Source organism: Sinohyriopsis cumingii, chromosome 3, assembly GCF_028554795.1.
Source record: "Sinohyriopsis cumingii isolate HCF-2022 chromosome 3, ASM2855479v2, whole genome shotgun sequence".
In the NCBI taxonomy this organism is placed as follows: Eukaryota; Metazoa; Mollusca; class Bivalvia; order Unionida; family Unionidae; genus Sinohyriopsis; species Sinohyriopsis cumingii.
Window position 1 is genome coordinate 25,869,500 of NC_142963.1, and position 18,964 is coordinate 25,888,463.

General features: G+C 38.1%; 1 protein-coding gene across 1 annotated transcript; it reads left to right on the top strand.

The window, feature by feature from the left end:
* The first annotated feature begins 816 nt into the window (after positions 1-816).
* Positions 817-10,977, top strand: LOC149802573 (alpha-L-fucosidase-like). The gene is made up of 8 exons (XM_089951846.1): positions 817-1,196; positions 5,074-5,180; positions 6,106-6,236; positions 7,205-7,338; positions 8,159-8,256; positions 8,753-8,885; positions 9,303-9,473; positions 9,918-10,977. Exons 1-8 carry the CDS (start codon positions 838-840, stop codon positions 10,174-10,176), a joined length of 1,392 nt encoding a protein of 463 aa, XP_089807972.1. The 5' UTR covers positions 817-837; the 3' UTR covers positions 10,177-10,977.
* The last annotated feature ends 7,987 nt before the right edge of the window (positions 10,978-18,964 follow it).

Consider the following 18,964-nt stretch of genomic DNA (forward strand, 5'->3'; position numbering starts at 1 on the left):
CTTATTTTTTCATTTTAATACTGTTGTCATTGCAATGGTACTTATATTCGTTGCAACGACATGACTATACTGTTGCAACGACATGAATACACTGTTGCAACGACATGAATATACTGTTGCAACGACATGAATATACTGTTCCAACGACATGAATATACTGTTGCAACGACATGAATACACTGTTGCAACGACATGAATATACTGTTGCAACGACATGAATATACTGTAACAACGACATGAATATACTGTTGCAACGACATGAATATACTGTTACAACGACATGAATATACTGTTGCAATGACATGAATATACTGTTGCAACGACATGAATATACTGTTACAACAATAGTCACCTTGCTATGGAATGGTATTCGAATACCGGTGCGATGGTATTTTTTAGTTTTTGCAATGTATTTTTTTTTTCTTAGCTTAAAAATTATTGTTCAAACTGTAGCATTACCGTTTTAACGGTAAAATATACCGTTACAACAGTGACATTTAAGTTGGAACTATACCGTTGGTACGATAACATATATAGTGACAACAACAAATGCAGTATTTGAATATAGTTGCAAATGCATATGAATGTAGTTGCCACTATAATCAGTACTGTTGCAACGGTAACCGTCGGAAATATCGTTGTCGCTGTTAACTATAATTGGAACGCAATATTTACCGCTGTGTCGACTATGCTAGGCGTTGCAACGATAATTCAACACCACTGCAACGGTATTGGTACTTTGACCCGTTTGGTACGCCGTATTGCAATACACATGACTGAATTTCATGCACGAATAGCCGCCAACAAGTAAGCTTGAGAGCGGGTTCGGGTGTAAGCATGGCGCTGAAAATGCATATTGCTGTTCAAATTGTTGGTGTTTGTATGCTATGGACAGCAGTGACGTCCATAAGATATCTCCCAAACTGGGATTCCCTAGACACCCGACCAATACCATCCTGGTATGATGATGTGAAAATCGGGATGATCATACATTGGGGAGTGTTTTCTGTTCCCAGTACATATTATGGAGAGTGGTTCTGGTACGAATGGCAAACGTCTAAATACAAAGAGTGCGTGCAATTCATGAATAAGAACTACAAACCGGACTTTACCTATGCCGATTTTGCACCACAGTTGACAGCCGAATTCTTCGACCCGAACCAGTGGGCAGATTTATTCAAAGCAGCAGGAGTTGGGTAAGGGACCGACTATGTAACTATTTAATTTCGGTGGGGTGAGAAAAAAGGTTCGCTTTATAATATGTTCCCCAAGGAGCTTGAAAAAATAGTTTTAAAAAATAATTCATGTAAAAACAAAATGTATCCTGATATGAAAGATATTCTTCGCCCGCCCCCCCCCCCCCCGCGTTTCCCGAAAATTAAATGGTCGGCCCTAAGTATATGAATAGAAATAGTAGCAAAGTATCTCCAGATAACGATCTCAAGTCATTTTTTTTTCCATTCATGTTTCTGTCCTTGACTATTTACCGTATCTTTTCGTGTAAAATTTAAAGTCAGTTGCTAACAGTTTCGACTTGAATATGCTGATTGCATAATATGTTTGAATAAGACCTGTTTTGCGTCCTTTCTACATTGCAGAGAAAAGAAAGTAGGCCTTGATGTACCGAATTTCGATGCGACGACAGAACGCCAGAAAATAATAATAATAATAATAATAATAATAATGAGGACTTTGTATAGCGCTTAATCTTTAGAAGCTCTAAGCGCTTTACAACATTAGACAACACCTATAAGATAAAAAAACGTATACTGATATGATTACAAAAACAAACACCATGACATTAGAAAACAATTTTTTTTAAAATCATGCTGAGAATCTTTAAGGTAGGAAACATTATTAGGTCTTTAAGTTTGTTCTTGCAGTCGAAATAAGTGAGTTTTGAGAGCCCTCTTGAATGTGATCACTGTGTCTTTGTGTCTAAGTTCAGTGGGCAATTCATTCCACATTGCTGGGCCCTGGTATGAAAAAGAACGCTGTCCATATGACTTTGTTTTCATAGTGGGAATAATGAGTATACAATTGTCAGAAGAGGAGCGTAAGTATCTTGCTGGTGTGTACACATGGGTGAGGTCAGATAGGTATGACAGTGAAACGTAGCACAGAACAAATTTTGTGTTTGATTCTGGATCGAATGGATAGCCAGTGTAGGGTACAGAGCAGCGGGGAGGTGTGTTTTGATCGTGGTACTCTAAGTATGAGCCGAGCAGCTGTGTTTTGAACTTTTTGAAGTTTCTGGAGCAGATATTGAGATGAACCAGACAGAATTGAGTTACAATAGTCCAGTGTTGAAAGTACTAATGAACACACAAGTGTTTTAGTGGCATCAACTGAAAGATATTTGCGAAATGAGCTGATGCGTCTCGGCTCACGACATGCAGCCTTGCATATGTTCATGACATGTTGGTGCAATGTGAGAGTACTGTCCAGAGTAACACTAGGTTTCGTACTGATTGTGTGAATTTAATGTTGGTGTTGCTGATATTTATTGTGTGAGGTAAAGGATGTGAATGAGAAAGTCTTTGTGTTGTGATCAGAATGGCCTCAGTTTTATCATCATTCATCTGCAGCTTGTTATATGTCATCCATGATTTCACATCAGAAATGCACCTCTCTACACCTTGGATGGTAGCATCAACTTCAGTTGGGTGGCTAGATTTGTATATTTGGGTGTCATCAGCGTACAATTGGTGAGACACTGGATGATGATCTATGACACTTGAGAGCGGCTGAGTGTACAGAATGAAGAGGACAGGTCCAAGAACAGACCCCTGTGGAACACCACAACATAGATCGACTGGGCTGGAGTGTATTCCATTTGCAGACACAATTTGTGTCCTGTTGACCAAGTAGGACTTGAACCACAGTAAGGCTGTATCATGAATGCCAAATACATGCTGCAGACGGTGAAGTAATATATCATGATCTATTGTGTCAAATGCTGCAGACAAATCAAGGAGGGTGAAGACTGTAATCTTTCCGCCATCCAAAGCAGAGAGAATGTCATTAACTACTTTTAGAAGAGTAGTTTCAGTACTGTGGCAAGGGCAATAATGAGATTGTACATTGCTAAAATGGCTGTTTGAATTTAGATGAGATACAAGCTGGGATAGAACAATCTTTTCTAAGATTTTTTTATATGAATGGGAGATTAGAAACTGGGCAGTAGTTCTTTAAATCGTTATGGTCTAGTGTTGGTTTCTTCAGCAGAGGCTTTACAATGGCAGTTTTGAAAAATGATGGGAATTCCTCGGATGAGAGAGAGGTATTAATAACATCAGTTAGTGAAGGCAATACTGGATCTAAGCACTCAAGCAGCAGTGATGTTGGAATTGGATCACGTTCACATGAATTTGGTGCACTCTTCTTCAGGATTGTACGTACGAAATCCATTGAGACAGGTTCAAATGCTGCTAACCTCTCTGATTCGGCCATTTCCGTCAGGTCGTGACATAACCTCGGAAATAGTTGTAGGAATACGCATCAGTTCGATGTATTTGGTGATTCGTCTCATACGGAACGTACCACACATATTACAACAGCAAAGATATACAAAATTCCGAGTCTGACTTTGTCTCTTTCCTCCGCCATTTTGTTCTACGTGACCAAAGGTAGTTCAAAATATAGTTCTCAATGGAGACGAATTAGATCCGATGTTTCGATTGGTTAACACAAAATCTCAAGCTCAAAATGAGTTTCAAAAGTTATGCTATCTCCAGGCCTGGCTCCACTGAAGCCAAACTTTAAGTGTACAAAAACAGAAAGCGTTCTCAATTATTAAAACTGTCAATACTCTAGCGTATATCTCTAAGTGACTTACAAACTTGATTAATTTTGGGAGATTTTTAGTATGGTTTTTATAATTTTAGAAGTGCTGGGGTTTCTTGCTCAATTTTGTAACTGTCGGACCAACCCTTGTAGTCTGGAAACTGAGCACAAAATTTGAATTCGGACTTGAGTCGCAAAAATTAAAAGCATACTTAGTGTCTCTTTATACAGTGACATTAAACATATACAGATAAATAGAGAGAATTTGCTTCCGTTTTCCTTGCAAGGGAATCTGTATGAGATTTACATTTTATGCAAACTGAGTACGAGTACAATGTGTGTGGTCAGAAAGGTTTACAAATACGACGACAGGTCTATCCAATTTGTATTATAAACGCGTAAATAAAGTTGTATTTACCATAACTTATGTTAGTGGTTGATGGATGTGTGTGGAAAAGTTACTTTATACAAGTTCTCGCTTCAACCATTTGGAGGAAGTAATTAAACTTTTACCTACTTTCAGTCAAATTATTCAGTATATTAGCTAATGGGTCACAATAACAGATAATCCAGCTCGTTGTCTTTCTAAAATAGCAGAGCATCAGACTCGGTTGGATAAACTGCCAGATAGCTTTCGTAAAGCGCATGTTGTTTTACTGTGTTGCATTGATGTTATATGAGACTGTTAAGCTACAGTGTCACAACACCTTAAAACCTACCTCAATGTTCTCTTCTCACTACTTTCGAGTGTCTCTTTTACCACTACAATCTTACGTTTTAACTTCAAGTAGCTTATTGGCACCAAATAATTGTGCTGTGGATTAATTTTCTAAACCGACAAACCGAAGTCCTTCTGTTATGAAACAAAAAAACAACATTGGTCAAAAAGTACAGTCTGTCAACTCTAAACAAATTTATTTTCCCCGACCTACCGAAGTCCTTCTGTTAGGAAACAAAAAGACAACATTGGTTGAAAAGTAAAGTCTGTCAAATCTAAATAAATTTATTTTCCCCGACAAACTGAAGTCCTTCTGTTAGGAAACAAAAAGACAACATTGGTCGAAAAGTCAGGTCTGTCAAATCTAAATAAATTTATTTATTATTAAATGTTCGTACTCTAATTGATTTGACAGAGTTAAAAGTGCACATTTTCACATTTTACGAGTCAGCACCAATCATGACGGTAGATTCAGTGCTTTCACTTTTTTCATATTAATAAAGATATTACCGTTCCTCGAAACAGGTACTCTTGTGTATTTTTATAATGTTTGTTTCATTGCCTTCTAGATATACCGCTTTTGTAGCAAAACACCATGAGGGCTTCTGCAACTGGCCGTCCAAATACTCTTTTAACTGGAATTCAATGGATGTTGGACCAAATCGGGATCTTCTTGGTAAATAATCAAGTAGTGTGCGAGAAAAAATGTAAACTTAACTTATTTTACATCGATCAGCAAGGTTTGAATGTATTCTTTACGGGTTTGATGTTTCCGCACAGAAAGCTTGGAATAATAATAATAATAATAATAATAATAAAACACAGGAGACTCAGCTAATTCGTATGCGTGGTTCAAATCAAGGACTGCAGAGTTACATAGTTTGTAATACCATACATCTGAAACTGTTTGGTATTTGTAGTTTCTCTTTTGTACTCCGCATTGATGGCACTTTCGGTTTTAGTTATTTTGACGCTACACTAAATTCTCCCAAAGCAAAATATGATAATTCTCAGTAAATTAGGTGGAAAAGATCTGTGCATACGTAGACTGAACACATCAAGAAAATAATTTTGGCATAAAAAAGTTTTAATGTTATAGGTCAAATTTTTAGGTTTTGGGTGTTTTGATTTGCACCTAAGGTTTAAGGGATATATCACTACTTTGCCTAAATTCTCTTCCGGTCGAATTTTGTATTGCTGAAAGACCCATTTTTTTCAATATGTAAAAATCAACATATTTCGAATCTGAAATTTTCTATGTGTTCGCCTCCATGTATTACACACCTTCCATACGTGCGTGCGTTAAACTGCAATGTATAATATTACACAACTTCCCTACTCCATTTATGCTTGTGTATTCAAAGTCCTGAAATTTTTTAATGGAATGTTTTTGTTGGGCGCATACCAATAATTGATAGTGTCGATCCATTTCATCCAGCTAGAACTTCGGGGTGGGAATGGTGGATTGGGGCGGGTAGGAATATACAGATTTGTAGCGCGCCTTTGTCCTACCCTAAAATCAAACTTTTTTTAAATGAAAATGGCTTAATTTAAAATACGTTTGACTGTGCAAAACAAAATTCTCTTTTCCTGTATTTTAGGCGACCTTGCTGCAGCGATACGGGCCAGGACCAACATCAGATTCGGAATCTATCACTCTCTGTTTGAGTGGTACAATCCGCTATATCTAGAGGACAAAATGAACAACTACACCACGCAAAAATTTGTAGAGGTAATTGTATTGTATCTTGTGCAACAACACCGATTTTGAGCTTTCATTTTCTTTATACGTTTATAAACTGTGTTATGAAAACTAGCTATGCATATCTATTTTTTCATTATTGGCCATACTTTGGTTTGATCCCATTTCCCATGCTCAATATTTTTCGTCGTTACCATTTTTGTTTAACTCGCTTTATTTATCTGTACCTTTCATTTGTCCCCGTTTGGCTATGATGAGGTATAAATCTGATAAAGTTTGCCGTTATTTGATGGAGAATATGGTAGAGATAGCATTCATGCAAAACTAGACATAAAATCCAAATTCACTTGCTTGTTAGATATTAATATATACGAAGGTAATATTCATATATATTTATATACAGCTATGAACACCTAATTTGAACATTTCTCTAGACCATGGCCATCGGGAAAATTTTCAATCGCATGGTTTAGTGTAAACAAATCGTTAATTTGGCACATAACAATAAAATATGTGTTCAATGTGACATATTTTTCTACTGCACAACCCGTCTTCACTGATTGATAAAACAAAACGCTTTCAAGAAAATTAATAGAGAATATACGTATAGTGTACAGATTATTTGTATTTCACAGACGAATCGTTGGATGAACCATACTGCATCCGCTGATCTTGTTGAGGTGAAACATTATGCAAAAGTGTGTCCTACAAGCGCTTTGTCGATGTACACATTCTTCTTCTTTTTATGTTTTCGGAGCATACTTTTTAACCACGTAACTGTAAAGAAAACTTGCTCCATGAAAAGTTCAGGTTGTTTAACGCTTATTTTTAGAGTCGTGGGTAGGATCACCGACTGCGCCCCTCCTTCCTTCCCGGATCCTCCACTGCAAATGCGCTGCACTCGAATTCGATCGAGATAAATATAGATGATGTACCATTCTTCATAAGCTTTGTCATCGATATCATACGATATATGAAAATTTTGAAATTTCTTCCAGAGCAAGGTGCTGCCGGAAATGTACGAGGTTGTCAACAAATACAAGCCGGAGTACATTTTCTCAGACGGAGATTGGGAGGCAAATGACACATACTGGAACTCCACAGAGTTCATAGCCTGGCTCTATAACGACAGGTGATATAAAACTGCTGGATTCCACACGCACCATAATAATGCTTAACATTCCCGAAAATAGTCACATACAAATATTTATTAAGAGTTATTTTGTATTTAATTTTCTATGGTTCTTACTTTTCTTTTTCTATCTCCACCTCATTTTCTATCTCAACATCTTTGCTCTTGTTCTTCTTGGCAAAAGTCCTGTCTCGTACAGCATGCACATTTTCTATATATTAATGACAGCATTTGAACAAAGTCATAGAACATTTGTCTGGAGATCCATGTCCCACTCTTAGTGGCAATAAATTTATTCTTGCTTTTAGTGACCGACGCGCATGCATTGCGACTAAAATATCCCGCATTATATCTCAAACGACATGTGACCGTCATGTACGGTTGTTGGTGTAAAATGACAGTAAGACATGTTCTTTTGTTCTAATGATATTGTTCGTATTCTTATTGGTGTGTCGTCGTACAATCCCCTTAAACGAACACGTTGGGTCTGTGATACCTGTGTCTTGCCCAATAAAAAGTGCATCTTGCGTTTATATCATCAAGCAACTCACCTTATAAAGTTTGCTTTATTATAAAGAAATTGGATATGAAGTTGTTGAGGGGGTTACGCTCGTAGAACTTAGATTCGTCCTTAGAACTATACTAGACGAATGGGAGATGTGCTGACATGGTTTAAGATAATTACTGGATGGCAATAATCAACAGTGAAAAATGCAAGGACATGAAGAATGCTGTATGTCCATAGCTTTTGGGTTGTTTATTCAGATAGCCTCCATGTAGCAACAAGGGTCAAGAAGTCATCATTTTTTTCTTCTTCCAGCCCTGTGAAGGATACGGTCGTTACAAATGATAGATGGGGAAATAACAGCCGCTGTATCCACGGCGGGGTTTACGCCTGCGATGACAAGATGAATCCAGGTATAATAGATAGAAACGTGTTCAATATTTAATCTCTTTTCATCTGCTCGCTACTTATAATTTCATTGAATGCCGATGCAGTCCTTGTTTTATACTTGAAATCAGCAGTTTTTTCTCTCTCATATGCATCGATTTTATGTCTTATAACAGTGATTTAGTTGCATATTATTTATTTTATAAGAACCTATTTTACTTTTGGGTTAAAGATCTAGCAAAATTTCGATCGATTCCATGGAACCATGCGAGGAAAGGAGGGAATAATACTCACCCAAATTTTTCGATATAGAAATGTCGCTAGTGTATTTCTGATAAACTTTGCCTAATTTGCATGTCGAATAAAAAACCTTATTGGAAAATTATGCAGAAAGACAGCATTAATTTATGAAAAAGACACACACATACACACACACGTGTGTGTGTGTGTGTGTGTGTGTGTGTGTGTGTGATCACACATGCCTTTAAACTCCCTTCAGTGATAGATATAATTTTTATTTAGGTCATCTGATAAGAAGAAAGTGGGAAAATGCCATGGCTATCGACAAGCAATGGGCGGGCTTTAGGAGGAATGCCCCACTCAGTGACTACCTCACCATCGAGGAACTCTTGGCTGTTCTAGCAGAAACTGTCAGGTCAGACTGTTTTTTTAAATGTCATCTCAAAAATGGAATTGCTCCGAATATGGTATATTCTGAATAATACAGAAAAACTTTCCGAATATATCAACCAATTAAATTCCAATTTTCAATAGTTACAATTTACAAATTCTTCTCAAAAGAAGTTATATTTTAATGCAGGAAGTGTAAGCTGTTTTACGTTTCGGGAGGAATCATATAACTAATGAATACAGAATTGTTCTCAGATGTACAGAACTGTAAAATTAGTAATAATTAGAGACGTAAAATTAAGCTATATTTACATCTGTTTTGAGATAGGTATATATTGGGTTAAAGATGTTAAAGCTTTTCTAAACTATACAGCTAGTGACGTTTAGTCGACCACAGATGAATAAGAAACAGTATTACCTGACTTTCTACTTCCTGTTGTAGCTGTGGCGGGAACATTCTGATTAACATAGGGATCACTCACGATGGACTAATTGTACCTATTTTTGAAGAGAGGTTACGTCAAATGGGGGCGTGGCTTGACGTCAACGGTGAGTCTATCTACGCTACAAGGCCGTGGTCCAACCAAAATGACACATTGACGACTGGTGTGTGGTAAGTATTGATCGAGATATGTTGGCGTAGCGAATCTTAGGAGATGTGGCAGTCGCGATGTTTTATTATCCCGCGCTAATTTTCTTTTCATACATTTCAGTTGCTTAAGTGATTTGTCACTTTTTATTTTACAAAAGAAAAGCAGTAAATATTGAAAGATTTCTTTAAATCGAGGATTTAAAAGTTAGAATTTGAGGTCATAGAGGTGAACTTTTGATGCAATAGCTGTAAAAGTACGGAAGAAAAAATACTACGACGAGTATAAGACCAATACTGATTCTAAGTTGTACGACCTTTTGCTGTATGTCCAATAATCATGAGTTTTCTTGCCTATCAAAAATAAGTAATGATAATTTTCTTCATTATTTTGGCATAATGCCCGGTATTTGGCGCAGGTAACGCTTAACAAAACATAATATAAATATATATTTATTTATTTCATAGGTACACCTCGAAAAAGCAAAGCAGTGGTTTGTCTGTGTATGCCATCATACAAAACTGGCCTACAGGACAAACTTTGACATTAGGTGCTCCAGTAACGACCTCTAGCACAATCGTTAGTCTTCTAGGATACCCGAGCAAATTCAGTTGGGTTCCGGCAAGTCCAGGCGGTGGAATCGTCATAGAAATGCCATACATACCAGTTAGCAAGATGCCCTGTCAATGGGCATGGGTCTTCAAGTTCCAGAACTTGGCCAACTAGAAGAAATGGCACCAATTCAAGAAAATTGTTGACGGAGAAGCCAGTGACAGACGCTCATTTGCACTGACTTTTTGCTGCATTTTCATATTTCTGTTTGCATTCATACTGGCAGTCACTTTCGATGCCTGTTTAAAGCTATGATGTACTGATAAAATGTAATGTGGTACATTTGTAACCTATAGTGCGATACATTTTTAACCAGTTCAGTACTAAAATTTTAGCCGACATTGTCATAGATCGGTTACGTATTTCATTATCGCATGTAACTAACTGTGACCTCGAAATGTTTGATAATTTTGTCTGCGCAATTGTACCGATTAACCACATCCATGTAGCCCCAAACAAATAAGCAGTGAGTCGCTATTTAGGGTGTTTATGAGATATACATTTCTGGTTGATCTCAGACAGTTCAAACTAACTACTGTAAATGGTTGTGGTCTACTGTCCAACTTTTGACCATTTTCTAATACTATATCTGTATACCTTTCAATTCTGCGAAATCAAGTCCAGTAGTCGTAACGAAAAAAAGAACCATACATTTCACCAACATCTTTGGAGAAATTACATATACAATGGTTATTTACAGAGAAACTCTTCAGGTCTGCGACGCTGGTAAATAAGAATTGTTTACGTTCCGATATCAGTTACAGCGTTTAGTTAGATGGCAGTAAGGATGAACATTATATTGTACTTCCTCCTGTGTAACCGTGGTCTTTGACAGTGCTAATTGTTTTTACCCTATTTTCTTTTCTTCTTATTTGACATCAGTTCTATATCGATAAATAAAATAATAATGTTGTACGTATTGCTTCTTGTTTCTTTAATTGTTCGTTTCTTTATTTATTACTTAAATATATAATCTTCAGACCAAAGAACATGACAAGCTTTATCTTATTAATGTCACATAAGTATAGAAGTAAACAATGTTATAAAATTCAGATCCAACACACATTATGCAGATCATTATCAAACATGCGTTGCAACGGATTAAAAAGAACATGTAACTTCTCCAATGTACATGTATTCCTATACCTGGTTACACTTCCATCTATATATTAATCTATCTATCTATCTATCTATCATCATCAATCCATCCATCCATCCATCCATCTATCTATCTATCTATCTACATGTATCTCTCATCATCTATCTATCTATCTATCTATCTATCTCTTAGGGGCATTGTTGCTCAGCTTATCCGTATACGTTTATTTCAAGTACTTATATAATCGGACTGACTCCTAAGTATAGTCATAAATGTATGGCAAATGTTTCTATTCTAAGTACAGTATATACCCAAACTTAACAAGAATTCAGTACAAAATTGGAAGTTGTACCAATCTCAATTTATACATGTTATAAAGTGGCATTCATAAAGTCCCGAGATTTGCTACGACAAAAACCAGGCAAGTTCAGCCTGTCCGTGATTAGGCAACAATCGAACATAGCCAGGAATAACAACGGTCGACGGGCCATTGTTGGCGGGTCTTTCTGTTGACGTCTGAACGAGTGGGGGTCGATTGGAACCAAATAGTTGCTAGAGAGGCTACCGAAAAGCACCTTTGGTCGAACGCTTCTTTTAGAGATCACTCCCACAGAAGCCCAACAGTCAGTCATGGGGAGTGGAGGGAGAGTTTATGAAACTTGTCTGCTTGCTACTGAAGCCAGTAAGAAATAAATTTGACATGGACTATTATAAGAAACATACATGACACTCGGAATAGCAGATTTATAGAAGTGGCATGTTGAGACTGCCATAGAGTACTTAGGGGCCGTCCATTTAGTACGTACACATGGAGGGGGAGGGATGTAACCCAAATGCATACGCTTGCGTATGGGGGGGGGGTCACTGATAATGTACGTACGCATAGAAAACGGGGTGGGGTGGGGGTGAAGCCTCGATGATAATTTGTCTAATACGTAGCCTGTTCGACTGGGTTCAGTCGGCGTTTGAATTTTAGCGGCCACAAGACAAACTGTTTAAAGTAACGCAGTTTATTTCTTTGATGCAGCCAGACATTCAACGTCGGTGGACTATCTGTTTTATTAAATACGTTAATTGTATTAATCCTTTATGGTTTCTCTATGGATTGAATATAGGCCGTTCTATAGAACTAGGGTGGGTGCGTTAAGCGTACGTACGCAGGTGGGAGGGTGTATAAAAAGTACGCATGTGTACAGGGAGGGGGGAGGGGATCACGTTTTGCCAGATTTTTGCGTACGTACTAAATGGATGGCCCCTTATTACGGATCAGAACAGAATCATTATTAAATGTACATTTCTTCTGGTCAATCGCAGTTTTCGTTATTTTACTTTGCAGGACACAACGATATTTGCTGAGAAGAATGTTTTATACCTGCTATCGTGTGATAATTTTCATACATTTAGTGAGACGATAATACTCTTGAGCTTGCATCAGCATTCTACACTTGAAACAATGTGATCAATAAAAGAAAAAACTTTTCCTGGCGATAGCAGTGTTCTTTCTTTGTTGAAAAATTGACGTCCCAACAGATACTGATATTCATAGCCAAACCTGTTTGAATTACATACAACACATATCTGTCTAGTAATTCTGTACCACTGCATTATTCCGTTTCAGTGGGTATTCTATGGTCTTCTGTACGGAATGTAATTTTTAAAAAAAGATATCTGCTCTCCTGCATTATCTCGTTTCAGACATACCCGGTATGTATGAATATAAAATCGTAAGATAATGTTCTAGTAAGATCGGGATTTCAGATGAAACTTGCAATGATGCTAACCAGTTTGGAATATTTTCTTTTTAAAGTTTGAGCAGAAGAAAGTTTTGTAACTTAATAATTCTGAATTTTAATTTTGTGTCAAAGAACATTTCTTTTGAACAACAATCGTATATGTTTAATCCATCTGCATTCACGAGAATCATTAAAGCAAATGTCATGTATCAAGCAAGAACATATCTGTGCTGCTTGTATTTTTTCTCTCAATGAGATCCAATAGCCGAGCATAGGTAAACTCGTGTCAATTTCAGTAGGATATATATAGCTAATTCTAGATGAATCATTGATAGCGGTGTATTTTTCCTTAATTTTAAAACGCTTGTAAAATGCTTGTAGTCTTTTGAATACCCACATCGTGCTTCCACATAAAGTGCAAGCATTCACAACTGGAGATTAAAATTGGTGAATTAAAATTTCATATTCTGTAATAAAGGAGATCCCTTGCTTTTTTCCACTAATACATATTTCCAGTATTTCTGTCTTAGCATACAATTTCTTTTTAGAAATAGACACCTCAATATTTACAATTATGGACATTTTCGATGATGTGACAGCCAAATTTAATTTAAAGTTTTTATAGTAGTAATAGGGGACGATTCAGCGACAATGGGAATTAGCATTACAGAACCCCCTGGGACTGTTTAGCGACTATGTAAATTTAACATTAACCACCCTGGGACTGTTTAGCGACTATGTAAATTTAACATGGACGAAAAATCGTGGGACTGTTTAGCGACAAGGGAATTGCACATGGGAATATGGGAATAAACAGGGTGGGACTGTTTAGCGTCAAGAGGATATGAACAATGGTAAAAAAGTCTTGAGTCACTCTATTTATTTTTTTTTTTTTTTAAATTAAAAAAAAAATTAAAAAAATGGGGTTGGCAATGGAAAGTCAATCTCTTTTCGAGAAATGTGGGTGGCCCTGAAAAGGGCCTTTGGTTTTCTTCTTCTTCTTCTAACACCTCCACTTCTTCCACCATCTTCTCACTTTTTCCATTATTCCTTTCTTCTCCCTCTTTTCAGTTTCTGTTATCCAGTCAGGATGACCCATCTCTCTAAATTTCTGTTGGATCTTCATCCAGTTGTTATTCAATCTTTCAAACTCTAATTTCTTCTTCTTATTCTCTTCTTCCTTTCTCTCTTTGCTCCATTTTTCTTTTATCTTCATCACTTCTACTTTCATTACATCTCTAATTAGTTCTTCTGCTTTTATCAACTTGTTAAAACCCCACTTTACGTACCACCAGTCAGTCCAATAAAAGCTATTTTCTAGGAAGCTCCTGACTTCTATGACATGATCCAAGGCTTCCTTTAAAGTACCTACTCTCACGTAAGGTGGGTCAATGAATCCTCTGATTCTTTCTACTTCTTCCTCAATCATTCCCCCTATTAGATCTTTTGCTACTCCAAGACTCTTCACATTGTTCAGGCTACCTTCAAATCTTCCTTCCTTATTCAATCTTTCTACTACATAAGTCCCATCCATGATCCAAAAATAGCTATGTTTCAAATCGTTAAAAAATTTTGTCACCTCCATCTTCTTTGTGTATTCCTCAGAATGGTGCGAACGACGAACACTGTGGGTTCTTATACGAAATGGAAAACATCCCCCTAAAACAAAATTGATATTACCTAGATTATCACTTAAAACGCGCGGGCGTGAAAGAAAACATCCCCTACTTTTCTCATTTCATATGATCTACTATCCACATACGTGAATCATCAATAAACAAACCCCTAATCTACTATTTACACACGCAAAGCATTAAAATTAAACCCAAATCTACTATCCACACTAACCTACGTGAGCTCTTACAAACTCACACACACACACACATAAAAACACACACTCACACAAATAAAAAGAGTCAGTGTTTATATTCACACTACTCTACATACACACACATTGGCAAATTGATTACTATTTCTTTTCTAAAGGTTTGGGTAGCCCTGAAAAGGGCTGTTTGTTTTTGAACTCCAGATGCACCTATCTAATGCTGACACCTTCCTGGCCTGGCACCACACACACATCTTCTACTCCAATCTTTCCAGTTGACTCGTTTGACTGGGAGCGCAGAGGGAGGATGATTAGCTTCATCACCCCAATCCTCTGTCTCTGGTATCTTGTAAGCCATCCTCTCTCCTATTTTCTTTTTCTCCTCTTCTTTTTGTCTTCTCTCCTCCTCTTCTTTCTTTATCCTTGCCTCTTCTACTATGGCCTCCGCTGCCAGTTCATTTACTATGCGCCTGGCATATTCCAGGTGCATCTGGAGTTCTAGCAGTTTCACAATTCTGGTATTCATTGTCTTGTCAAAGAATGAACAGGGTAGCTAGACTGCCCAGCGAGTTTCAATTTATAGTGAAAGCGCGGACGTGAAGGAAAACATCCCCCTAAAACAAAATTGATCTTACCTAGATCATAACCTACCGAACGCGCGGACCTAAAAGAAACACTCACTCACTTTTTTATACTGCCCATCACTATTCTAAAAAATTTTCATTAATCACTTCAATATATTATTCACATACGCAAAGCAATCCAATCAAACCCCGAATCTACTCTCCCCACACCTCAAACAGCCAAAAACATGATCTTAATCTACTATCCACACAAACGTACGTGAGTACTTACAAACACACAATCCTATACACAAACACATACACTCACATCACAAAAGAGTTAGTGTTTATATTCACACTACTCTACCTACACACATTGGCAAATCAATTGTTATTTCTTTTCTAGAGTATTGGGTAGCCCTGAAAAGGGCTGTTTTTTGTTTGCTATGGCAATCTTTTAGTTTCTAAGAATGCGACGTCCTCTGAGGATAGACTTTCTGACGATAGGTCTGCTTCTTCGGAAAGAGAAGAAGAACTCTTTGGTATCGATACGACAATCGACAAAGCCTCTGTCAGGTTCAGGTTCCTGCTGCTGCTGCTGCTGCTGTTGTTGCTGCTGCTGCTGTCTCTGAAGTCTGTACTTCTCTGTCCATTATTCTTTCTCCCTGTTCACTTCTTCTCTGAAGAGCTCTTCTATCAGGTCTTCAGTGACTTTTAACATTCTCACATTCTCTATCTCTTCTGGCTTCGGTATCAGACTGTGTCTGACCCTATGCAAATTCACGTAGGCTTCGTTTAGCTTAGCTAGTTTGGAGCACATCTTCGTAGGAGGATGAGCCAACAATGGATGGTTAGACTGGAAACTACCCCGGTTCTTAAAGTCAAAGCTCGGACGTGAAGGAAAACATCCCTCTACGGTTTTCGAGCCGCAACGTTCAATGAGTGTCATGAGAGGGATAGTAAGAAGTCAAAGAGCATGAATCAACATTCTTATAGCCAAACAAAAGACAAAGGCATTTTTTTTAAAACACAACATTTTTATTCAAAATCACTTAACACTAACTAACAACTCTAACATTTTTTAACAATAATTCAACAATATAACATCAAACATTTTTTTTTCAAATCGTAAACAATTTCTTTTTTCAATTCACACTCTACTTTAAACAGGGCTGACAACGTTGTGAATGAAATTGTGATTTCCACTGTTGGAAGTCATTAGGCCATTGATGGACACTACGTTTCCTAGCTTGAGACAAAAGATAAGCATAATGGTCACAAAACCATCGATCTACTTTCACATCGTTTCTAGAAGAAGAACGAGGATCAAAATGAGTCACTAAATGTTCTAAGGAATAGCCCAGCCTGCGATGATGCAGAAAATACACACAATATTGTCCACACACCAAGGAATCTGTGCCTTGTAATTTCACATTATTGAATCGGGTGGTCTGAGCATTTCTTCTCATAAAGTCGATGATATCGTCTTCCAAAGGGGGCAATCCGTACGAATCGAAATATTCCACACATCCTTCTTGAGGAAAGTAAACGGCTACCCAGTGGGTTCCTGGGAGATGACTGTCGTCCGTGTTGATGACATAAGCTAGATGGTCTTGAGGTTTGCGATGAGGGAGTTCATCTTTAGCACAGACGACAGGATTCCAAGAAGCTGTATACGAACTGTGGTTCAAAAGGTAATAAAGTTCCCAGGTATCCATGTTTTGTTTTGTTTTTTCTTCTTCACAGGTAATAATAAGTCATCAATTCGATCCTGACTTTTTGCTTGAAAATGTCTGACAAATAACCGTTTCTTCGTTTCATCTCCTCACTCTGATTCAGAAGAGCTTCGATACGATGGATCTCTTGAGTGGTTAATGGTGAACAAGAATGTTCACGCAAGTCTTTATACCACTGGTGCAACACGACTTCGTCCGAGATGAGACTCCAAGCTTCGTCCAGATACTCGTCCACTTTTTCTTCTTGACTCAGCATCAGGCATTTATCGTGTTGAATTTGACCGGGATGATCGTTTTGACATCCATAGCAATCTTTCTTGATCAATTCCGTCATTTTTTCGACCAAGTGTTTGGCAAAACAGGAGACTAAATGGGCTTCTTGTTCTGGCCATCTTGACTTCATCATAACTTCGTCGTCTTGGGATTCTTCTTCCACGGTCTCCTCACATTCCATCTCCAAAGTTTCTCCACTAGGTAAAGAGGGATAACAGTCTTCCATAGCTTCTAATAGTCTAGAATGACTTCTCTCAAACTGTTGATTTCTATGGTATTATCGAATTCTGCATACAGGATGACGTTCACTGTCTCTGGCAGAGGATTTGCAAACTGAAGTTCCACACGAATCTGGCCAGATTTTATAGGGTGGAAATGTCCCTCGTCGCTGACCTGGTCAGGAGTGAAATCGAAGGCCCACAAAGCATAGCCTCCTGCGTAATCCTCATACGTAATACCGTGACTGGTGTTGGTCCCTAATTGTCCGGTGGCTTCGTACAGGGACAAGTACGATCTCAAGTAATTCTTCTTGGTAAAGTCAGGTTCGAAAGGTCTGGTACACAAGGTCTTGCCATCGCGACTGACTTCGATTTTCTTCACGTCGAAGTGTTGAAAGTGGAAAGGATTTTCAGTGAAGGCTCCGTTGAAGGCTGAATTCTCGACCATACCAAGGATTAAACGCTTGGGTAACTGTCCTTGAAACAGATGATCTTCGATCATGGAATGATGGCTAGCGGGAATGGTGAACGTTTTCACTTCCACACGTCGTATGGGATACTTGGCGGTCGTTCTGCTCAACGTTTGACTGATGTCGTTACCCACTTTAGGTAACACTTCCACGCGTCGTACGTAGAGTTTGGCCTCCCCGATTTTGCTTTTGGGATTGACGCCAGCACTATCAGCCAACAAATGGAAAGCGGTACTGCTACGATTCAGTCTCAAGCGGACATTTACACCGTTCAGCAAATATTTCTCTTGCAACCACATGTCCAAATGCAAACGATCCATCAGTTCTAGACTCTGTCCATTTAATATTTTGTCTCTTCGTTCTACAAATCCCTCATTGTGTGGTGTTTTGGATGCATCCGGTTCGAATTCGTTAAACTCGCCCGCATCGTCAGGTTCCCATAGTACGCAGGCATTGAGATGAGTATTCTTGGCGTCTATTCCGTACGTCAAGAGATTTTCCAGGTAGGCACGGTAAGGGTAAGTATCCATGCTGCTGCTGACCAGTTTGTTATTCAAGTACAAGTCCACTGAGCTGAACAAGGAATGCATGAAATTGTTGACGGGAGCTACTTTCTCGTCTACTATGGTATCTCCTCCCTTATCTAGAACTTTGACTTTCAAGTACAAGTAACTGCTATTCAGATCGATGTAATCTTCGGGCTGACCCTTGATTTCAAACTCGATGGGAGCAGAATCTGTCAATGAGGAGACAGGGTGAAATTCCACCCATTGGGATTCTTGCATCGTCATCATGGTAGGTGGCATGGCAAACAGATCCAGTTCTGACTTGGAACAGGCGCAAGACTCTCGCTCCATCATTTTTTGTTGTTGCCGTGTCTCAATCATCGAAAACGTCTAAGTCTCGAACGGTTCGTCTTTTCTTTGCCTTTCTAGCTTTAGAAGTGTGAAGTCTGGTGAAAGGGTGTTTTCTTCGTCGTCTCTTT